General features: G+C 44.5%; 1 protein-coding gene across 1 annotated transcript in view; it reads right to left on the minus strand.

Moving 5' to 3' along the window:
• Positions 1–24,697, minus strand: part of Col19a1 (collagen type XIX alpha 1 chain) — a 224,029-nt gene that overhangs the window by 52,649 nt on the left and 146,683 nt on the right. The window contains exons 14-16 of the mRNA XM_042668576.1: positions 18,460–18,513; positions 3,685–3,738; positions 2,924–3,046 (exon numbers count right to left, since the gene is read on the minus strand). Of these exons, the coding sequence (XP_042524510.1) occupies positions 2,924–3,046; positions 3,685–3,738; positions 18,460–18,513 (231 nt within the window). The remainder of the gene's footprint in view (positions 1–2,923; positions 3,047–3,684; positions 3,739–18,459; positions 18,514–24,697) is intronic.

Raw genomic sequence — 24,697 nt, forward strand, 5'->3', positions numbered from 1 at the left:
GATGTGTTTGAGTACAGTTGGGTTCACTCTTCTAGCTATTTCTATGCTCACTTTCTGTTAGCTTATTTTATGCATTGAGTCTTTTCCTTGTTTACAAACTTTTAGAGCCTTCCTTCCTATGAAGTTCTCCATAGATTCTTCTGGGCTATGTATTGGGGGGCGGGGAAGGGAGGACGAGAAAATGGCCATGCCATTGTCTTTTTTAAATTCCACTTAAGATTCTGAAGCAATTAGAGAAGATTTTGAGCAATCGAGAAAGGCCCTCAGAGTCTGACAAACACCTGTTTCTGGGAATCAGATTTCTCAGGGGTGAGGTCTTGAGAATTCCTCAGTAGCACATGCTTCCTGAGGAAGAGTGCAAGCAGAAGCCAGCTGTTTTGTTTCAAGAAATGCACTGTCATTTAAATGCCTTAAACATGTCGCCACCCTCCCCCTGGCTCAGCTGTGGCCTGGGACATGTGCCCCGCTGGTCTGGGCAGCCTGCGGGACAGGCTGTGCCCCCCAGCCCCGCCAGCCCGCATGTCCAGGAGTGATGGCTGGGACGCAAGGCCATGTATGCCAAAGTGCTGGGTTCCAAGACTTCGCCTCCACACTGGCAGCAAAATCTAAGGCACAGAAGTGACTGACAGTGCTACACAATCACTTTTAGATCTTTTCTCGGAGTATCAAAGCAAGCTTTTATTTTCCAGAAGTGTGTGTGTGTGTGTGTGTGTGTGTGCATGCCTGTGTACTGATAACGAGGCTTGAATTGAAATTTGAGGTATTCTGAAAACACGATTTTGTCAGTCCTATGCACAAGTCAATCAGCATTGATTTTGCTCTAATACTGTTAGGGAAGCAGGGACAGGGACAAAGCTAACTGAGAAAATCTCTGGATGGGGCCCAGGCTCTTAGACTGCAGAGCAGAGCAGAACAACACTGTGCAGCCCAACAACCCAGAGGCCACAGCCAGAGACACAGCAGTGGGACACAGGCACACCTCTGCAACACTGCGGCTCAAGCGATATGATCTGTTTTTGCAAGATCGTGTGTGTGTGTGTGTGTGTGTGTGTGTGTGTGTGTGTGTGTGTGTATGTGTGCGTGCGTGTGTGTGTGCACACACGCGTGCACATGCATACGCTCTCAGTCCTAAGGCTTGAACTCAGGACCTGGACACTGTCCTTTAGCTTTTTCACTCAAGACTAGGACTCTACCATTTGAGCCACAGCTCCACTTCCAGCTTTTTGGTGGCTAATTGGAGATAAGAATCTCATGGGCTTTTTTGTCCAAGCTATCTTCAAACCACAATTCTCAGCTCTCAGTCTCCTGAGTAGCTAGGATTGCAGGTGCCTGGCATCAAATTCTCTTCTGGTCAACACTGGACAAGTGGTCACTAGGACTGCTTGCTGGGATGACACCCCACAGGTAAACCTGCTTTCCCCAGCCAGGGCCTAAGGGACCTATGCTCAAGTCCCCAAAGGCAGACACCATAGGCTGCTCGCTGCATCTTCAGGGGAGGAGCAGGCTGGAGCGGATGCTTCTCTGGGAAGCAACAATGCAGAATGGGGCACCTGTCGACTGTGATAGGCAGTGCTGTAAACTGCTTTGTGTGGTGGAGAGGTAAGTCTAGCTTTTTTATTCCGCACATCCAAAACTGAACATAAAAAACACACACATAGAATATTCTAGACCACACTCCTTAGTCTGTCTGTCTACCTGTCTGTCTTCCTCTCCTTAAAATGCTGGTGCCAGTATTGGGGCTTGAGCTCAGGGCTTGGGTGCTGCACTTTAGCTTTTTGCTCAAGGCTGGTTCTCTACCACCTGAGTGATAGTTCCACATCCACTTTTTTTTTTTTGTCATGGACTTTCTTTCCAGGGCTGCTTCAACCTAGGAGACTCAGATCTCAGCCTCCTGAGTAGCTAGGATTGCAGGCATGAGCCAAGAGCTCCTGGTTGATTTTAAATTGATGCACCTCTAATTACCTACATTGTTATGTTGACATTAATTTGATAAACAAAGAATTGGGATTTTGTGTTAATTATCTTGCTATTGATTATTGTGGCTCTCCAGCTTCCTTGAAACCTGGGCTAGAATATTGCACCTTTGAGATTTGTTAAGAGATATGCAGCAGTAGTGACATGAAGCAAAAAGAAAGGGGTGACTACTGAGGAGACAGAGAGTCGGGGACTGCTGAGGAGACATGGAGAGGAGGGCTGCCAAGGAAACTGGGGAGGGGGCTGTCTCCAGTTTTCACTGTGGCACGGGGTATTAGTGATGACCTGCTGTTTGTCTGTCCACTGAACAGAGTTCCCCCAGATCAGTCTGTGTGTCCTCTTGGGCAAGCCCATGCCCCTTGGGCCAGTTCATGCCCCTGGGGGTCAGTCCTGTGTCCCCTGGGATCAGCCCCCATGTCCCCTCGGGTCATTCCAAGTGTCCCCTTGGGTCAGTCCCAGTGTCCCCTTGGGTCAGCCCCCCATGTCCCCTCGGGTCAGTCCCAGTGTCCCCTGGGATCAGCCCCCATGTCCCCTCGGGTCAGTCCCAGTGTCCCCTCGGGTCAGTCCCAGTGTCCCCTCGGGTCAGCCCCCGTGTCCCCTTGGGTCAGCCCCTGTGTCCCCTCGGGTCAGCCCCCGTGTCCCCTCGGGTCAGTCCCAGTGTCCCCTCGGGTCAGTCCTAGTGTCCCCTCGGGTCAGTCCCAGTTTCCCCTTGGGTCAGTCCCAGTGTCCCCTCGGGTCAGCCCCCCATGTCCCCTCGGGTCAGTCCCAGTGTCCCCTCGGGTCAGTCCCAGTGTCCCCTCAGATCAGCCCCCCGTGTCCCCTCGGGTCAGCCCCCCGTGTCCCCTCGAGTCAGTCCCAGTGTCCCCTCAGGTCAGCCCCCGTGTCCCCTCGGGCCCCCTCGGGCAGCCCCCATGCACTGGGCACTGGAGGATGACCCTCTCAATGACACCCTGAAGTCCTTGAGTGGGATGAGGTTTCCACACTGGCATTCAGGGTGCTTTCCCTGTCGGCCATCCACCAATCCAGCAGGGATGAAGACCGCAGGAGTTGATGCTGCTTTCACCCAGAGCAGCTGGAATGGGAGCCTGTGCCTGACACTAGTAATTTTGGTAAGAATTCTACTTCTTGACTCTCACCCAGAGCTTCAGGATGGCCAGCAATATTTCTCTGCCTTTAGAGAACCTAGAAAAGCCATTTTTAGGGATAGAAGCAATTTATTTGCATTAGCAAACATGCAGGTAAACTTTGTTTTTGCCCACCAGTGGGCACCAGTGGCTTACATCCATAATCCTAGCTACTCAGGATGCTGAGATCTGAGTATCATGGTTTGGAGCCAACCCAGGCAGAAAATGCTGTGAGCCTCTTATCTCCAAATAACCAGCAAAAAAAGCATTGGCTCTAGTAGTAGAGCACCAGCCTTGTGTCAAAAAGGTAAGCAAGAGCAGAATTCAAGCTTCAATTCAATACCAGCACTAAATAATATAAAAATGAAAATAGAAATAAAACTCTAGGTTTATAATAACATGTTGAGTAAAATATTTTAAAAACATTTATATCCAGAGACAGCTTTCAATATGGGAAGATATTGAGTACATACGATCATGTCTGAGAAATTAGGCATTAATAAAGCTCCCCCCCACCCCACCCCGCAAAGGCAGAATCACATACAATCTCTCTGTATACAAGATGCAGGAAACAAATTAGTCAAACCTTGTTAAAATAGCTGCCAAAGGTCTGCTGTATTCCTTGTAAACCAGGAGGTCCCTGTGCAAAAAACAAAGGAAAGATAAATGTATACGCATATGTCAAACAAACTTCTATTTAAATAATGTATCCAAAAACTCTCCAAGTCAAAGAGACAAAAAGAAAAAAGAAAAACCATAAAAAACTTATAAAAAAGAGAAGAGTCAATTAAGTCAAACACTCTAATTAATGGACATTAACGTATAGTCAGGTTCATAGAGGCTTTTCTAGAACAAATCTTACATGAGTCCAAAGAAAGAATCACACAAGTCCAAAGAAAGAACTTAAGTGGGAACCTGGAACATTCTGTGAGGAGGTTAATCTTCAGCACATTTTTATTGGAAGACTGCACCCAAGAGACTTGGGAGGGAGAAGGTTTAGCTTTCTTTTGTTTTGGGCCAATCTCGCAGGACTCTGATGAACACAGTATAGAAGTGTGGAACTTAGACTTTAATCTTGAATTTGCATGTGGACTTTGTGGGTGGGAGAACGATGTCTGCTGAAACCCCAGAATTTAGCATTTCAGTACTGGCTGGCTTTTGTAGCCCTGGAAACTCTATAGCATTGTGCTGAGCTGGCTGTCAGGGAAGAGGAAAGAAAGACCACTTGTCTGGAGTGAAGGCCTCCAGGAAGGGAGGGAGAGGAGAGTTTTCCAGGATTTTAGGATGACACGTTGGGAAGAGGATCACAAAAAACAAAAACAAAAACACCCCACAGAGCCTAGCATTATTTAAGATCAAGTATGTTGAATCAAGATCTACTCAGCTGTCTCAGAAAAGAGAGAGAAAACTCCCTTCAGGCCTTGAGGAGGAGAGAGAGTAGGACAGAAGACAGAATATGGTACAGGCAAAGTCCCTCACAGTTTATCTTGGAAGGTAAGAGGATGAATGAACAAATCAAATAGCATCATTATGCCAAGATTAATCTCTTTGAAAAGGGAATTATGAAGGGCTAGGAAGGTGGCTCAGTGGTAGAGTGCTTGCCTTGCATGCATGAGGACCTGGGTTCGATTCCTTAGCACCATGTAAGCAGAAAAAGCTGGAAGTGGCACTGTGGCTCAAGTGGTAGAGCGTTAGCCTTGAGCTGAAGAGCCGAGGGACAGCGCCCAGACCCAGATTTCAGGACCCATGAGCAACCAAAAAAAAAAAAGGAGGGGAGGAGGGGAATTATGGGCTTGAAAAGTGAAGAAAATGGAGGAAGGAGCACTTGCTAGTTTCATTCCTTGCTACAGGCAACCCCTAGGTCTATAGGAAACAATCAACATGGGCCCACATTTACACCAAGTGTTTCTCAGAAAGACTGTGGCTAATGAACTCTTGTCACAAGAAGCCTTGGCACTGTGCCACTGACACAGGAGACACGGGGTGAGAGGTCAGTGCCTGGTATGGGGGACAGCGCCCAGCATGGGGGACAGTGTCGGCATAAGGGGACAGTGCCCGGCACCGGCTGCTTCAACTCCTGAGCAAATAAATCATGGGATTTCCAGGTAGTGGAGCTGGCTGTGATTGGAAAGACAATCAACAATGAAATAAAAACAGCCAATGTCAGAAAAGAAGTCTCACAGTATTTTGGATTTTATATATTTTTCACAGGTCTTTCCTATCTGCATCTTAGGTCTGTTTGGATGAATTAATAAGGAAAGCAATCGTTGAGCTGTTAATTTTTCTTTCGTTCCAAGTCAAGATCATGGGAGTTAGTAACTTTCTTGTGAAACTCAGGAGACATGAAGTTTCATATGACTTGGTCCTGCAAATATACAAGCAGAGGAAGAACTTTGACAGTATTGGTAGAAACAATAGGAGATAGCAGAGGAGATGGCTGGGCCTGGCAGGCTCTCTTTGAGCCCTGTGGGTGATAAGGCCCAGACAAAGAACCATGATGGGGTGGGACAGTTTAGCATCACAGACATTTTTTCTAGTGAAACCTGAGAGCTTTAGTTGTTGGGCCTCTGAATATAGCGGAACAATCCATAATCCAGAATAGAGCAGAGAAATCAATCACAGAATGACAGGCAGTAAGTCTTTGGTGCTGCACACCAGGCATTCCATCATGGCTTTGTTTGTGTTCACTTATTAAATCCTTGTAGCAATGCCACGAGGAATTGTTATTTCTAAGATGAAAAGAAACGAGTTTAACAATTAAGTGGGCCAAGGTTGTGCCATGGGCTGAATGGCAAAGACAGCACCATGGCACTGGTTCTACTAGTTTCACATGAAGGCACACATCCAGGCTAAAGCCACATCTGCAGTGGACACGTGTCATGTGTTTCATGGTCTACTCACCATGCCAAAAACTTTCACATCAAAAGCAGTGCACTAAGTACTCTAATAAGCCAGTACTGTAGTTGGTACAGGAGGAGAGGAAACAAGCACTTTGCTTCAGTGTTAACTGGTGGAAGTCTCCCATGTTTGCAAACCTCTGATCTCCACCAATGGTCAGGCCTGAGCATTCCCCCAACACCGTGGGGTTCACGATACACCTGTGCACACACTGAGAGAGCACTGGTCCAGGACATGAAGGATGAACGAGTGGCTTCACAAAGGGGCTCTGGGAGGCAGTGGGGGAAAAGCAGTAACAGGTGATCCAGAACGCATGGCCCAGAGAATGCATCCATGTGAACAAGAGGACGAGAGAAGAGCAAGAGCTGTAGGGGGTGGTCTGCAGCGCTGGGTTGAATTAGGCCTGGGACTTTGGGGATGGTTATTAACCCACTGAGTGGAGCAGTGTTCCAACATGGAATTCACTCCTCACCCACAACCTGGCCTTGCTTTTGAGTTTAACCCTGGGGGCTTGAGGGAGTGTGGCCGGCTCTGTGCAGCTGTTCCCTCGGACATAGCCTACTCTACAAAGCCAGGAGATAGAAGAGCATTATTCGGACACCTGGGAGACTGATGTGCCTACCAAAGGGACCTCTGGATTTCATAGGATCTGTTCTGCGAGTCACAAAATAGTGCTCCGAGGGCTTCATCTGAAGTGGGGCGCTACTTAGTCAGACGATGAGCATTTATGATGACATTTCATTCTGTTACAAATACTTCAGCTACCGCAGATGACATGATCTTGTATTTAAAGAATCCCATAGACTCCACTCCCAAATTACTCAAGCTGATTCAAAACTTTGGCAAAGTAGCAGGGTATAAAATTAACCCCCCCAAAATCAATGGCTTTTCTGTATGCCAACAATGAGAAAAGTGTGGCTGAAATTAGGAAAGCAACTCCATTTGTAATAGCCCCACAAAAAATAAAATACCTAGGAATTAACTTAACCAAAGAAGTGAAGGACCTCTATGATAAAAACTTTAAAATCTTGAAAAAGGAAATCAAAACAGAACTTAGAAAATGGCAAAACCATGCAGAAGCTCTGCAGTTTCATGTAATCCCATTTGTACAACCTTTCTTTGATTTGTTGTGTTTCTGGATCTTTATTAAGAAAATTTCAGCCTCTGCCAAGGAACCCTAGAGTTTCTGCTATTCCTTCCTGTAATGTTTTCAGGGTGTCTGCTTTTACTTCCAGGTCTTTGATCCATTCTGGTGCAGGGTGATATAAGAGGATCTAATTTTAGTTTTCTACAGGTGTTTAACCAATTTTGCCAGCACCATTTACTGAAGAGACTGTCTCTTCCATTCTATTTTTGGCTCCCTTATCGAAGATTAGGTGGCTGTAGGTCTGTGGGTTCATTTCTTAAAGAGAGACTTCTCTGAGGAGGAAATAAGAATGGCCAAGACACATGAAGAAATGCTCAACTTCTCTACCCATAAATGCAAATCAAAACAACATTAAGGGCTGGGAAGTTGGCTTAGTGGTAGAGTGCTTGCCTTGAATGCATGAGGCCCTGGGTTTGATTCCTCAGCACCACATAAGAAAAAAAAAAAAGCCAGAAGTGGTGCTGTGGCTCAAGTGGTAGGGCACTAGCCTTGAGCTGAAGAGCTGAGGGACAGCTCCCAGACTGAGTTCAGTCCCCACGATTGACAAAAAATTTTAAAAAAAAATCAAGAACAAAAAATTTGAGATTCCACTCCAGTTAGAATGACTATCATCAAAAAATATAATGACAGATGCTGGAGGGGATGTGGCCAAAAGGGAACCCTACTGCACTGTTGGTAGGAGTATAAACTTGTCCAACCACTCTGGAAATCCTCAAAAGACTACACATAGAGCTCCCCTATGACCCAGCAGTCCCACTTCTGGACATTTACCCTAATGATCACAAACAAGGCCATACTAAAGCTACCAGCACAACTATGTTTATTGCAGCACTATTCATCATAGCTAAGATATGGAACCAACCCAGATGTCCCTCAGTAGATGAGTGGATCAAAAGAATGAGATAGATAGATATCTATATCTATATCTATCTATCTATCTATCTATCTATCTATCTATCTATCTATCTATCTATCTATCTATCTATCTATCTATCTATATGCTTCCATTAGAAAGCATGACACTGCCCCATTTGTTAGGAAATGGAAATACTTGGAAAAAATCATTAAGTGAAGTAACCCAGTCCCAAAGAAATTTAGGTACCATGGTTTCCCTTATTTGCAATAATTAGTATACATATAGGATAATCTTATCAGATGAGCTGAAAAGCAATGTACATATGTACACATCTTATGTACACATAAGATGATGCTAAGTGAAATGAACCCCAAGATATGGACACAAGAAGTCTGTCTTTATTGTTATTGTTTTAAATGTACCATGTGATTTTGTTGTTGTTTCCTTTGTACGTTCTTTTGCCTATGGCATATCTCCTGTTGTCACTACTTGATTTTGGTACCCTGTATCTTATATACACATTTGTCTAATCTGGGGAGGGGGAGGGAAATGATGCTGAAACAAGGACACAGGATGACCCATTGCAACAAGGATACCCACAGGACAGTATGTTGGGAATGAACTTTACAACTTCATGGGGGGGGGGGGGGATGGGAGAGAGGCGGGGGGGGGGGGGCGGGAAGGGATAGTGGGACAACAACAAGGAAAGGGGTAAAAATGATTGACAAGTAATGGACTCATTGCCTTACTCATGTAACTATAACCCCTCTGTACAGCATCTTTACAAGAAAATAAAATTAAAAATAAAAAAAAAGAAAGAAAGAAAATGGCAAAACCTCCCATGCTCTTGGATTGGAAAGATTAACATCGTGAAAATGGCAATACTTCCCAAGGCTATCTACAAATTCAACGCGATACCTATCAAAATTCCAACCTCATTCTTCAAGGAAATAGAAGAGTCAATCCAAAAATTCATATGGAACAATAAAAGACCCCGAATAGCAAAAACACTCCTCAACGGAAAGAACACTGCTGGAGGAATATCAATACCAAATTTCAAACTCTACTATAAAGCCATAGTAATCCAAACAGCTTGGTATTGGCATAAGAACAGACCTCAGGACCAATGGAATAGAATTGAAAACCCAGAAATGAACCTACAGACTTTTAGCCATCTAATCTTCGATAAGGGAGCTAAAACCATAGAATGGAAGAAAGACAGCCTCTTCAGTAAATGGTGCTGGCAAAATTGGTTAACTATTTGTAGAAAACTAAAGCTAGATCTTTATATATCACCCTGCACCAGAATCAACTCCAAATGGATCAAAGACCTCGAAGTCAAAGCAGACACTCTGAAAACATTACAGAATGGAATAGGAGAAACCCTAGGTCTCCTTGGCTCAGGCCGAAATTTTCTGAATAGAGACCCGGAAACACAACAAATCAAAGAAAGGTTGGACAAATGGGATTGCATGAAGTTGCAGAGCTTCTGCATGGCAAAGGACATAGCTAGCAAGATCAATAGAAAGCTCACAGATTGTGAGAAGATCTTCACTAGCCATACAACAGACAAGGATCTCATATCTAAAATATACTTGGAACTCAAAAAATTAAATCCCCCAACAACAAATCCTCAAAGAAACAACTGCCCAATAAATAAGTGGGCTAAAGACTTAAAGAGAAACTTCTCTGAAGAAGAAAGAAGGATGGCCAATAGATACATGAAGAAATGCTCAACATCCCTAGCCATAAAAGAAATGCAAATCAAAACAACATTGAGATACCACCTCACTCCAGTTAGAATGGCAAAAATCAAGAACTCTTAACAAGAACAGATTCTGGAGGGGATGTGGACAGAAGGGAACCTTACTTCATTGTTGGTGGGAATGTAAACTTGTTCATCCACTTTGGAAAGCAGTATGGAGGTTCCTCAAAAGACTTCACATAGAGCTCCCCTACGACCCAGCAATCCCACTTTTGGGCATTTACCCAAATGTTTACAAACAAGACCACACTAAAGCTACCAGCACAACTATGTTTATTGCAGCATTATTTACCATAGCTAAGATATGGAACCAACCCAGATGCCCCTCAGTAGATGCATGGATCAAGAAAATGTGGTATATATACACAATGCAATTCTATGCCTCCATCAGAAAGAATGACATTGCCCCATTTGTTAGGAAATGGAAAAACCTGGAAAAAATTATATTGAGTGAAGTAAGCCAGGCCCAAAGAAACACAGGTCCCATGGTTTCCCTTATTTGCAATATCTAGTATATGTATGAGTCAAGTGGAAAAGGTCAGATAATGTGGTGTTAGGAAAATGAACCCTTTAATGTTTTTTTCTTTCATGCATTTGTTTCTAACTCATTTATAAGATTATCTCTTTGTTGCTTTGTATGTCCCTCCTCCACAGTATAACCCCTGCTCTCACTATATTTGATGTCAATATAACTTGTGGAGGAGATGGGGAAAAACAAGTCGTTTAAGGATACAGGTGGACCTGTTGCAACAATGAGAAGTACAAGTTGTCATGTCCAAAACGAGCTTTACAACGTTGGTGCGGGGGTGGGGGGGAGGATTGGGTGGGGGTGTGTGGGGGGAGGCTGGGAAGGGATGTGAAAGGTAAACAAAGGAGGAGGCTGCAATGCTTGATAAGAAATGTATGCATTATCCTACCCATGTAATTGTAACCCCTCTGTACAGTATGTTCACAAAAAATTAAATTAAATTAAAAAAAAACAAAAACAAAAAAAACCCAAATACTTCAGCTACCATAAATCCCAAGAGATTTACAGCTAAGAATCCACCTGCAGCTAGTTCTTGATACAAACTCTCTCAGAGGTCTCGTAGTCCATGAGTCAACTCTGAGAAAGAAGAAGTTAAAAACGTGTGGTGCGTGATGGGTCCCCTGGGCAACAAGGTGTGAGAGGCGTTCCAGACAGATGAGCCGCCCTGTTCTCTGAGGTCTGCCCTGAAAGGACCCATTTTAGAAAGGAAAAATATCCCAGCGTCTTCTCTTAAAGCCACAGAAGTCGTGGCTGCACAGGTCTGTTGGTGGGATGGCTCTGTTTTCTCATTTGGATTGGGTGTGACTGTCACCCGGTATGGGGGGTCCTGGGGTGTCTCCATTGCACATTGTGGGTGGGATGGTTGTTTTGTTGTTTGGATTGGGTGTGACTGTCACCTGGTGTGGAGGTCCAGGTGTGTTTCCACTGCATGCTGTTGGTGGGGTGGCTCTGTTTTCTCTTGTTTGGATTGGGTGTGACTGTCACTCGGTTGGGGGTCCTGGGCTGTCTCCACTGCACAGAGCAGCCTGTTGCACTGGAGTGAATGTGAGCTGCATGCAGCGTGGGAAGCGGGCTGCTCACCAGCAGTGAGAGTAGGATGTCAGATATACTTGGCTAGAGATGTGGCTTGTGCCTCTAGGCGTAGGGACTCCAGAGATGGAGACTAGGAAGAGGTGAATTTGAGGCCAACCTGACAGAAAAAGCTCATGGGACGCCACCTGAACAGAAGAGGCTGGGTGTGGTGGCGGGCACCTGCCACCCCAGTTACAGCTGTAAGTGAAAGAGGAGAGCTGAGGGCCAGGAGGGCTCAGACACAAGTGAAGACCAAAGCAAAAAGGACTAAGGGCACCATTCAGAGGCAGATTTTAAAACAACAGGTCCTCACTAGGTGAGGACTGCTCTGGCTGCAGATTTTCAAAGTTTCTCTATGCTTTCTTAGTCCTGGCTTAGCTGCATTGCAGTTTTCAGCCCATTCACTGTTGTCATAGAGCTCCAAGGACCACAGATCTGCCTTTTCCCCTCAACTGCACCTGGGCACCAGTGCATCGGGTCTCATTGCCCGCTGCTTACTCACCCTCACCCCTAAACCCTCTTCCCTAGCTTTCCTCTTAACAGCATTTTAAATTCCTCTTGATGTTTCTTTTCTTTTCCTCCTCCTCCTCCTCCTTCGTGTGTGTGTGTGTGTGTGTGCGCGTGTGTGTGTGCGCGCGCGCGTGTGTGTGTGTGTGTGTGTGTGTGTGTGTGTGTGTGTGTGTGTAATGGTACTGGGGCTTGAATTCAGAGCCTGGGTGCTGTCCCTGAGCTTTTTTGCTCAAGGCTAGCACTCTACCACTTGAGCCCTAACTCCACGTCTAGCTTTTTGCTGGTTAATTGGAGGTAAGAGTTTCACAGACTATTTTTGGCTCAGATCTCAGCCTCCTGAGTAGCTGGGATTACAGGTATGAGCTATGGGTGCTCAGTTGATAACTTTTCTGATGGCTTTTTGAGTCAAGCATGACACTCATGTCTTCTATTAGAAGCTCCTCTGTGAGCACACATATACACAAATATACAAATACATGTTGAGTTACACACAATTGCCTCTGGCTCTGTAAGCTTCCAATTAGCTTCTGTAATGGCCTTTGAGATACATACATACATACATACATATATATATATATACACACACACACATATATATGTGTATATATGTATATTTACATATGAACATATATGTGTGTATATATATACATATATGTGTGTATATATACATACATAAAGTTGCAATAATAAACTTTCCAAAACATGCTAAAAATAGCTTTGCTTTAAGAACAGATAGGAAGTTAGTTACTGGAAAGGCATTTGGTATCACTTTAAAGAAATATTTCCAATATTCTAAGGGGCTAGTAGCAAAGGTGGAGGTAATTCTTTTTCTCTTTGGTATTAAAAGGTTAATTAGGAAGCCTAAACTGAGTGCAGAAGCAAAGCAGGAGTAGGAGGAGCACACGTCAGCACTGGCTTTCTGTTGTGTATCCCATCTGACATAGCTTCACACCAATAACACCACTAGCTCTGTCAGGTGGAGTGAAAACTCCCCAGAGACAGAGCCTTCCAGCCCCTTGAGCCTGCCCCCACCAGGGCCACGGCTCTGCACCCGTTAACCAACAGCAAAGCTTCAGCCAGTTCTAGTCAGAGAGAGTGGAGGGGGTTTGGACTGGATATTCTTCAAACTCTCCTCTGTGGCTTCCAGGAAAGTGCTGTCACTGGTACTGGGCCTGTCTGCATGTGGCCTGTACTGAGCTGTGTAACTGAGTGAACTTGAACATAGAGTTTATGGTTGCATGACTAAGCAAATACTCAACATGTGACCTGATTGCTTCCCAAGATTGCACAGTCTCTGGCTGGTTATTGTGAAAAAGGAGTAGAATGCGCCTGGGCAGTAATGGCAGTCAATGGGTATAATTAACCACTTCATAAAAGCAGATTTGCTAAGTTAGGTTCATACATGTTTAACCTTTTACATACCACTGTGTAACAAGATCATTCTGAAGCTACTTCTTTTTCCCAGCTATCCACCTAACTGGTATTACCTTACTGTATTTGTGAGAGAACAGGACTTCCTGACATGTTTTTCATGGCATGCTGGCTAGGAAAATGTTTCTCCTCCAATGCTGTTGTGCTCATCCAGCCCTAAAATATTTCATTCTCATCTCTCTTCAAGTATGTCCTGCTGTGGTCCAGCCGGCCGGCCAGCAAGGACATGTAGAAATAAATGGTGTGCATCCAGTGTTATCTGCAAAAGACCACTGCGCCTTGCCTCAGGATGGACTGCGTCCTGCCTCTCGTCCACCCTGGGCCTCCAGTAGCAGGAGGATGTTAGCTTACAGGCCCCGCCTCACCTCAACACATTTTCTGTTCACTGTACTGGAGTCTCTCTCTTCCTCTCCTCTTTCCCCCTCCCCCTGCCGTGCTGGGGCTTGAACTCTGGGCCTGCACGCTGTCCCTTGGCTTTTCTGCTCAAGGCTGGTGCTCTACCACTTGAGCCACAGTTCCACTTCAAGCTTTCTTTTCTGGGTAACCGGAGATAAGCATATCATGAGCCTTTTTTCTTTTCTTTTCTTTTCTTCTTTCTTTCTTTCGTTCTTTATTTTTCCTTCCTTCCTTCCCTCCCTCCTTCCTTCCTTCCTTCCTATCTTTCTTTCTCTCATTCTCTCTCTTTCTTTCTTTTCCTTTCCTTTTCTTTCTTTCTTTTCTCTTCCTTCCTCCCCGCCCCCCTTCCAAGGCTAGCTTAGAACCCTGACCCTCAGATCTCAGCTTCCTGAGTAGCTAGGATGACCGGCGTCAGCCACGGGTGCCTGGCTTCCATACTGCTTTTAAGAACAGCAGCTTAGATGCAACCTGGCCTATGGCTGAGTGAAGGTAAACGTCCTGTTACAGAGCCAGAATGGACAAAAATCTCAGGAAGTCAGAAAATGCCTATAATTGCCTATCGCCTCTGTTCATGGAGATCAAGAGATGTCATTAGGAAACAGAATCCAACGCCACTTTTGAAATCTCAGCCTCTGCCTCCCACGCACGTCTCAGCGTCCACTCAGTGGACACAGGGGGGCTGGAATCTCAGCTATGTTGACAACAGCTGTTTTGTCTGGGGCTGTAAACCCAGGAGGGACAAGTGGCAATAAAAATAATTAGCTGGTCATATCTCCAATTCTTAAGTCTTCCGTGTTTATAATGTAAAATCTGAGGATACCATCTTGTTTTTAATAAGAAGTGAAAGTACTACTCCCATTGACTCGAGTCAGTGGCAGGGTCGTTTTCTCTGAGGATATTGTCTTAAAAGTTCATGGCCTTTAGTCATTTAATAAACCTAGGGTCCTGCTATAAGGAAAACTAGAAACAAAAGCTCCAATCATATAATGAAAGGAGGTCAGGAGTGTACACTGGAACCCTATCAAGACACGATTAGCCTCAAACATGCATACAATCACACACAGGACATTTTAATAGAAGTTATCTGCTTTATTCTTGAGTCTAAAATGTATTTTAGAATACTGACTTGTGCTAGGCAGTGGTTAGCTAATTCTTATAATCCTACCCACTTAGGAGGGAGATCTCAGGATTGAGGTCTAAATACAGTCAAGGCAGGATTTGAGACTCTTATCTCCAATGAACCACCAAAAAGCCAGAAATGGAGCTGTGGCTCAAGTGGTAGAGACCAGCCTAGAGCTGAAAAGCTCAGGGACAGTGCCCAGACCCTGAATTCAAGCCCAGTACCAGCACAAAAAGGAAAATGAGGGAGAACTAAGAAGACAGTATGTATTTTCTACAATATTGCTTGCACATTTCACTGTGCATTAATGCTGCAGACTCCTGCCAGGGCTTGTAGTTCCTGGGCATTCAGAGGTCCAGGAGCTCAGAACGATTTTCTCCTTAACCATCTCACAAGCTGATGATATTCTATGTGCATTCTACCACAAGATAGCTAGAAAATGCCACAACCCTGAAAAATAAAATGGTGTTGGTTTATAAATTAAGCCTCAAACACAGAACAATGTCCCCAACTGCAACAGTCCTACAGGCCGTTCTCTGCCCTGCAGTTCTCAAGTCTGACACCAGGGGGTGCCACCATCCCACATCGTACCGGCCTGGAATCTTTTCAACCAAATCTGTGACATTCAAACTGCAGCCAGGAGACGGTGCACAAAAACAATACTAGAAAAAAGACAATGAAAAGCCTCACCTGCAATAGGAAGAAATAATAGCACATCTTACAATAAATGTGGTTTTTAATGAACACTCCTCACAGAGATAATGGATTAGAAGTTAAGGCATGCACAGCCTCCTGTAATGCAGTCAACCTATCTCATCTCCAGCAGCTTTTCCTTCACCAAAGAAAGCACTGTGATCAGAACTAAGGCATTCCAAGTCCTGAGATGTTCTAACTCTTGTCATAATACAGAAATTAATGGAAGACTTTTTTAGAAAAGTTTCTTTTATTAGAGTGCAAAGCATAGGAGGTAGAGATTTAGAGAGTATCTTAATTAATGAAATACCATAGCTCAGCTCATGGATAATCACACCCCACAAGCAAGAAAGAGACCCTAAACCTGAAGGAGAAAAAAATGGTCATTGAGTTATTCAAATTCAGTGTTATTTATTATTATTGTGTGCATGCATGCATGCATGCGTGTGTGTGCATGCACATGCATGCACACCAGTCCTAGGAACTGAACTCAGGGCCTTGGTGATAATCTTGAGCTTTTTTGCTCAAGGCTAGCTAGTTCTCTATGACTTGAGCTACAGCTCCACTTCTGGCTTTTTGGTGGTTTATGGGAGAGAAGAGTCTCATGGACTCTTGCCGGGGCTGGCTTCTAACCATGATCCTCATATCTCAGCCTCTTGAGAAGCTAGGGTTACAGGAGTAAGCCACCCACCAATGTCATGGCTAGTTGGAAATAAATGTTAAAGCTCTTCAAGTAGGATTTACATATATAGAAGAAGTATTTCATATTTAGAGGGTTTACTTAAGGAATCCATGGATAAACATTCCAATTTTTGTCAACTGAATTTTGAGAAATTTGTAAAGGTGAAAAATGTTGGTGATTTCTATTGGACATGTCAGATAATCGTCTTCTGGCTAAAATGTTAATGAGTGTTTAAAACACTTGCAGAGGCTTTGCACACAGAAGGGACGTTCTCAGCATACTTGGCATGGGGAAGGTCGCGCTGTTATTTCTAACTTACAGAGAAGGTCAGGGAGGCAGGCAAATGTCCAGGGGAATGATCCAGAAGGGCCCTCAAAGGGATTCATTTTCTCACCACCATCACATACTTTCTCGTTGTCCTAGGCTAGGACAATGCCATAAATTGCCATCTAAAATTCAAATGATTCTTTGTGTAGGATCCCAGTCACATCATAAACAGACAGTTGCTACTTACCTGGGTCTAGGAGGTCAGCTAGGTTCAGGGATCAAGTCCTGGGTCTTATTTCTAGAAGCCTTAGTTATGTAGTCTTGAGCACGTTTTGTGGTATCTCTAAGCACCACACACCCAATTATAAAGTGAGAACAATTTCTGCTTGTCCAGAGAGTTCTGAGGGTTTCATGAACCACTGGACATAGCTAACACAGAACGAGGCCTGGGATAAATGCACTCAGCTTTAATCCATCCCACTTCTGAACGTTATGTCCTTCCTAAGCAAGTTGCTTTCTGCCCTAAATTCTGATTTCTTTTCAAGGGTCTCATTAATCTGCAACATCTCTCCTTAATGTTTCTCCTAGATGTTATGTGTTGGAGATGCAATTTCCAAATATGGGAAAGGTGCTTGGAGGTGGGGCTTTGGGAAGTGATTAGGTTAGATGACTTCATGGGAGTGAAGTCCTGTGATGCAGTTTGTGTTTCCCTGAGCAGGCCTGCTCTGCCGGCCCAGAGACCTCTCCCCCACCGCAGCCCACTAGGTCCCAGGAGGGCACTGACCTCCTGGGCTGGCCAGGTGGATAAGGGACTAGTTTTATAAAGTGCCCACTCTGTGCAATCAGCCACATCCACAGAAAACAGACTTGCAAGAACAGATGCAGGAGGTATTTGAGAGAATCTGGGAGGCTTTCCTTCTGTATAGACAAGTTCTGCTTTTTAACAGAAAAGTGGATTGGTATTTCATGAAAATACATTTAGCATTGGGGCTTGTAGCCTGCCCTGTAGCCACTTTATTTGTTCCTGAATTCCAAGCATTCTGATTAAGAATAATTTTATTATATGCAGATTACATTTGTGTAAATGGCAACTAAGCCTTCCCTAAATCCAAAAATTTTCCCTAAAGATGAAATTTCTATTAGATAGTGGAGAGCTAATTTTGAGTAATATATATTTCTATGCATAACTAGTTATGTGTGTAAAATTATAGTTATAGTTAAAAATATATATAATCTTTCATGAAACGGACTCAAAGACAACTTAAAATTATTTTTGGTAAATATTCTCTTATTTTTGTTCCATAGGACAGTTAATATTTCATGTATTGTCCTCTCTGTTTCTCTCTCTTTCTCTCTCTCTCCTCTCTCTCTCTCTCACACACACATAAACAGACAGACACTCGCACACCTTATTAGTTAGTGGAAAGTTGTAGAAAGTTATTTTTTTTTTTTGCAAACAACTTGGCTTTTTGGTACAGAAATTTCTTAAGAAAGTGGGAAGCTATAAATTTGGCCTCAGAACAAAGAATTATAAGATTGTTGAAGCCTTTTAATTACTTTGAATTGCTTTAGGCCCTGAGAGACTTTCCAGTTCAATTCCATTTCTTTTCATCTTTATTCACACTCCCCTAAATGACAGCATGCCTTTGATTTAGAGAACGCTTCCCAATCCCCAAAGGAAGAGTGCTCTCCTGAGGCCCTGGAGAAAGTCACGCTGGGAGCAAAGCCTCTGAGCCTCCAGAGAGCTGCCTTTCCTTGCTATTCTAAGTTTTATCTCTCTGAGCTTTCCTCAACATGAACTGCTCTATACATGGTGTTAAAATTAGGAAATGTTCCCTCGTTGGAAGCACACAATATCTAATTCCTATCTGTAGGAACGTGGGAAGCTCTCCATCAAGCACAGAAAGCCAATTTTGTAGATGATTCTTAAGAGCAGTCCCTAGGGAACACAGAAACAGGCACAGACTCAGGCATGGCCACTCCACACTTTACTCACGGGGGGCCCTGGGGGTCCCGGCTTTCCCGGGGGTCCTGTTTTGCCTCGTCTTCCCTAGAAAAAGAAGAAAACATAATAAATTCACTGATTTAATTTCATTTTAATATGTACAACAATATAGTGGCAATATGGAAGATAGCAAAAAGAAAAAAGAAACACACACAAGTTAAAGCAAAACCATTCCAGAGGCCATAGGGCTCAGAAGCATGAATGAACTGTACAAGCTATGGACAGATCTTCACATTCACGGTGAAAGAGATCTTGTCTTTTGTGGGAATTTCCGTCCAGTACAAAACATCCGAAAGATGACCCCAAGCCAGCATTTTAGCTGCTAAATCAGTGCTTTCAGATGAAACAGGACATACAATATGCACTAAAAAAAATTAATGTGATTTCTCAAAGAGGCATGTGCTCTTTTAATTTCCTAGGAGTTAGCTGAGCATGTATTTGTGTGATAAACATTCTGGATCTTAAATTACTGGTTTAGAACCTCTGGGGCTAGGGCAAAGATGCTGCCATTTAGAAATACTCCAACTAGGGCTGGGAAGTTGGCTCAGTGGTAGAGTGCTTGCCTTGCATGCATGAAGCCCTGGGTTCAATTCCTCAGCACCACTTAAGCAGAAAAGGTTGGAAGTGGCACTCTGCTCAAGTAGGTAGAGTGCTAGCCTTGAGCTAAAGAGCTGAGGGACAGTGCCCAGGCCCAGAGTTCAGGCGCCACAACCGACAAAAAAAAAAAAAGAAAAAAAGAAGAAAAAAAAAAGAAAAGAAATACTCCAAGTAAATCCCACACCCAGCAAAGTTTGGAAGTGTTGTGCTAGAGACTTCATTATACATTATGTCTAAGGTGTGTTAACCAGCATTTTTCTTCCCTTTAGATAAATGAACCCAGAATACATAGTGTCATGCACTAGGATTCATCTTTTTTTAATCTTAACTAATCCAAGTTCACAACCAACTAAATTCCAATTGTAAGGATAGGGAAATAGACTGTGGTAACCTGTTTAAGTAACAGTTATTTTGTTTTTGTTGGTCGTGGGGCTTGAACTCTGCAAGGAGCTGTCCCTGAGCTCTTCAGCTCAAAGCTAATGCTCTTACCACTTGAGCCACAGCGACACTTCCAGTTTTCTGAGTGGCTTATTGGAGATAAGAGTCTCACTGACTTTCCTACCCGGTCTGGCTTTGAACTGGTACCCTTAGATCTCAGCCTCCTGAGTAGCTAGGAGTGTAGGAATGAGCCACTGGCACCCGGCTTAAGTAATTGTTATTTAAGAACATTTTGTTTAGTTATTTGTTATAAAGTCTTTTTCCAAACTTGGAAGGTAAGCTTAGGTTTAAAAGCATACATTTTGAATGAGAAGCATTTATTTATTTTTTTTTTTGATTTTTTTTTAATTTAATTTAATTTTATTTGTGAACATACTGTACAGAGGAGTTACAGTTACATGGGCAGGATAATGTGTACATTTCTTACCAAGCATTGCAGCCTCCTCCTTTGTTTATCCTTCACATCCCTTCCCAGCCTCCCCCCTCCCCCCCTAATCCCAATCCTTCTCCTTCCTCCCCCCCCCCCCCCCCCCCCCCCCCCCCCCGCACCAACGTTGTAAAGCTCGTTTTGGACATGACAACTTGTACTTCTCATTGTTGCAACAGGTCCACCTGTATCCTTAAACAACTGGTTTTTCCACATCTCCTCCACAAGTTATACTGACATCAAATATAGTGAAAGCAGGGGTTATACTGTGGAGGAGGGACATACAAAGCAACAAAGAGATAATCTTATAAATGTGTTAGAAACACAGGCATGAAAGAAAAAAACATTAAAATACACATCTAAGGGTTCATTTTCCTGACATCACATTATCTGACCTTTTCCGCTTGACTCATACATATACTAGATATTACAAATAAGGGAAACCATGGGACCTACGTTTCTTTGGGCCTGGCTTACTTCACTTAATATAATTTTTTCCAAGTTTTTCCATTTCCTAACAAATGGGGTAATGTCATTCTTTCTGATGGAGGCATAAAATTCCATTGTGTATATATACCACATCTTCTTGATCCATTCATCTACTGAGGGGCATCTGGGTTGGTTCCATATCTTAGCTATGGTAAATAATGCTGCAATAAACATAGTTGTGCTGGTAGCTTTAGTGTGGTCTTGTTTGTAAACATTAGGGTAAATGCCCAAAAGTGGGATTGCTGGGTCATAGGGGAGCTCTATGTGAAGTCTTTTGAGGAACCTCCATACTGTTTTCCAAAGTGGTTGAACAAGTTTACATTCCCACCAACAATGAAGTAAGGTTCCTTTCTGTCCACATCCCCTCCAGCATCTGTTGTTGTTAGAGTTCTTGATTTTTGCCGTTCTAACTGGAGTGAGGTGATATCTCAATGTTGTTTTGATTTGCATTTCTTTTATGGCTAGGGATGTTGAACATTTCTTCATGTGTCTATTGGCCATCCTTCTTTCTTCTTCAGAGAAGCTATGAGAAGCATTTATTACTGAGCACGTTTCCTAAATATTGTAATTTTATTTCATGGTTAGTAATCACATTTGATTACCACTTTGATAGAACATTTATACACAATTAAGGCTCAGTGATACTTAAACAGTCTTTTCTATAGTTTTTCCTTTTGAGAAGTACAAATATACACACAGAAAGGCTCCCTTCATTCACTGGCTTCCTTGCTCTAAAAGTGCCAGGTAAAGATGCAAGTTATGTGGGTAGGGACATTGATCAAGATACATTGGGTTCATAAAGTGACATGATGAACTGAAACTCCTATGTACAACTACTTAAAAATAACAGATAATAATTTTGAAGTTATATGCATGCTTACCATTTTCAATTCTTGAAATCTACATTTTTGGAAAAATCAGTCTTTTAGGTCTTTTTTTATATATTATATATATTTATGTAAAATATGCAGAAAAACAAATCTACAAACATCTATTCAAATACTAGACTGCTCTAAGAACAATTGGCATTTCCTATCATAAAATGAATATTTGGGGGAGTACTTATTTTATGGCAGGAATTTTTACTCAGAATATTATTTTCATAGTAATTCCTATATTTTTACATATGTTACAGTAAGCAGTTGAGAAGTGCCTTGAATTTAGATAGAAATTCTAACTTCACTTAAACATCATTTTAAAGGGCCATTGGGACCCACTGTCTCCTTTAATACATCTCTTATGTAGCCAGTTGTCAGTTCTACTTGTTCTATGAATGTTTTTTTTTTTCCTTTTAGGTCTTTTAGTAAATATAAATTCAATTAGCCTTTAAGGCCTAATCAGTGATAAAGGTTTACTCAGAAGACAGAAGCACTGTAATTTATTAATTCATAAGAGAACAAAGAAACAAAATGCATGTATCTAAGGAGGGGGGGTCTTCTTCCATTAAGTATGTGTCAGGTAGTGCCAGAGGGTTAAGTCTGGTTTGTGTTCCCCTATACTCAAAGGACACAGACAGACAAACAACTATTCCAAGTTTATAACCAACAAAAAACAGATATTGACTTAGGCAAGAAGTGGAGGAAAATCATCAGGCTGTCGATCCAGTTTTATCACAGAGTTAATGTTTATGACACATCGGGTGTCAGATACTGCAAGAAAACATGGAGCCATGTTTTAGAGGAAGAACAAAACCACCTGTCTCAGCATGAAGGCAGAGCTCCCAGATTCCTGTGCCTCTGTACCAGTGCACACCAGTGCCAGCCTCACCACCGCTGGAGGCTGCTGCAGATCCATTTTTCTTTTTAGGCTTGCACTCAGGGCCTTGAGCGCTCATTCAGCTATCCGCTCAAGGCTGGCACCTCACCACCAGTGGAGCCACGCCTCCGCTTTTGGCTTATTGCTGGTTAATTGGAAATAAAGGTCTCTTGGATCTGTATGACTTGGCTGGCTTTGAACCTCCATCCTCAAATCTCAGTCTCTTGAACAGCTGGGATTATAGGTGTGAGCTGCCAGTGCCCCTGCTCCCCACCATGAACCCAAGTACTTGGATTGTTACTTTAATATAATATGTATTTATGTTAAACAGCTTTACCCAGCACCAATTTTCAGTTTAAATTTGGTTTCCCTGAAGCAGACTTGGAACGCATTTTGAAACATCCTTTACAGAGCACGTGGAGGTTTCTTTCCTAGCTCTTTCCTAGAATGGGGAGGGTGGTCTGGGACTTCGAATCCAGGCCTCAGAGCTTGTAGGGGGGGCGGTGCTCAGAGCCTGGGGGAAGCCTTGGAGCCTGGGGAGGGTGTCAGAGCCTGGGGAGGAGGGGCCTCAGAGCCGGGGGGGGGGGGGGGGGGGGGGCACAGAGCTGGGGGGAGGTCTCGGAACCTGGGGAGGGCCTTGGAGTCTGGGGGGGCTTGGAGCTGGAGAAGGCCTGGGGTGTGGAGCACATGGGCAGCAAAGATGGCGCTGGGAGGGGGTTGAGTGGGCAGACCCCAATTGATCTTCTGATCAGTGCCTAACCAGCCCGTGAGGGCTCAGGTGAATGATAGGGTGTGACCTTGACAGTGATTGGTTCCTCTTCCTCCCTTACCATACCACCCACCCTTGTTGTCCTTAAAAGGGGCTGCTCTCTGTTAATAAACGAGTTTTTCTACCTGCTGGATTTGGCTCCCCGCTGTGTCTGATTGTCTCCTGGGCTGAGGGAGGCTAGGGAACGGGCGAGCGCCGCACTTACCTTTCCTCGGACCCCGTCCGTCTTTCGTGGGACGGACGAAGACCCAACATCTGGCGCCCAACGTGGGGCACGAAAGGAAAAGATACCGGCCGAGGCTAAGCGGTCTCTCGGGGTAAGTGAAACCCTAAATATGGGTAATGCTATATCACAGAAGAAGGAGGAGGAGGCAACATTAGGCCTAGAAGGAGTACAGGAGGACTTGGGAAGTAAAAAGGAAAAGGAAAAGGTCAAATTCAACCGGGAACGCACTATCTGTGCATGCAGGGGCGGAGGCAGCTACTCAGGTGCCCCGGACAGTCCTAGGCCCCCTCCCTATTCCCCTGATTGGACGGGAGGTACGGCGCCCTACGAGACCTGCGAGAGGGACTTGCAAAGCCCAGACCCCTACCACATGGAGGGACCAAGGGCTGAGGAAGTAACCTACTCGGAGACCTCCTCTGGAAAGGAAGGGCCACCCAAGAGCCCAGACTCTCGGCCACAGGATTCGCTTCCCCAAGCGTATCCGGTCAATGTGGCATCAGGGGCTAACAGGCCCTTGGAATGGTATCCATGGGAAGCTAAGGATCTTAAAGAGCTCCACAAGGCGGTGGCGGAGGATGGCCCAAACTCTCCCTGGGCCCAGACCACTAGTTCTCAGTTTATTAAATGGTGTGCTTTCTTTAAGGAGGAATGCAGAGTGCAAGCGGAGAGTAACCGGCAGGCTCAACCAGCAAAACCTATTACTTATGCCATGCTAGCAGGGAAGGGGGAAGGGTACTCAACCGGCATCCAACAGGCCGCAATACCTGGCCCGTACTGTGACCAGGTGAGGCAGGCAGGACTTGCCGTGTGGTACAAACAAGATGATGGGCCTACTGAGTCCTCCATGGCAGAAGTGAGACAAAAACTGGGTGAGCCTCGACCTGATTTCATAGACCGAGTCCAACAGAGTGTTCACCTCAAGCTGCCGACAGGGAACCTCCGAGATCAGTTTGTAAAGCTGCTGGTCTGGGAAGGGAATGCAGACCACCGCATGGCCTGCACGGGATTGAGAGAGAGTTCCCTGAGCAGATGGGTGGTGGCTTCACAGGATGTGGGAACGCAACAGCACCAGTCCCAATCACTAGCTTTAGCTTTACAGGCTCAGGCATCTACAATGACTGAGGCCATTACTCAGGCGCTGGCAGCCCAGGGCCAAGGAACCCCAAGGCCATCGGGGAGAGGGACTTGTTTTAAATGGGGGCAGGAAGGGCACTTTAAGAGGGATTGTTTACAACAATCCCCTGCCAACTGGCCCGTGGGCAAACCGCCCCCTATACCCTACCCCAGGGGCAGGGAGGGATACAAATTTGATTTAGATGGGAAGTCTTTAAACTTGGGGAGGGGCATCCTCTAGCCCCTTTAACGCAAGGAGGAACCCCCCCTGCTGTGAGGCCCAGGAAGCCTCGTGGCAGGGTGACCCAGGCCCATTGGACCGTCCCCCTGGTGGACGGACTCCGCCCTAAGCCCAATCTGGGTGGAGCAGTGGCCATTGACCAAACCTAAACTTGAAGCCCTCCACCTTCTGGTG

The sequence above is a fragment of the Dipodomys spectabilis genome, unplaced genomic scaffold (genome assembly GCF_019054845.1).
Source record: "Dipodomys spectabilis isolate Male_0828 unplaced genomic scaffold, ASM1905484v1 ptg000457l, whole genome shotgun sequence".
Taxonomy (NCBI): domain Eukaryota; kingdom Metazoa; phylum Chordata; class Mammalia; order Rodentia; family Heteromyidae; genus Dipodomys; species Dipodomys spectabilis.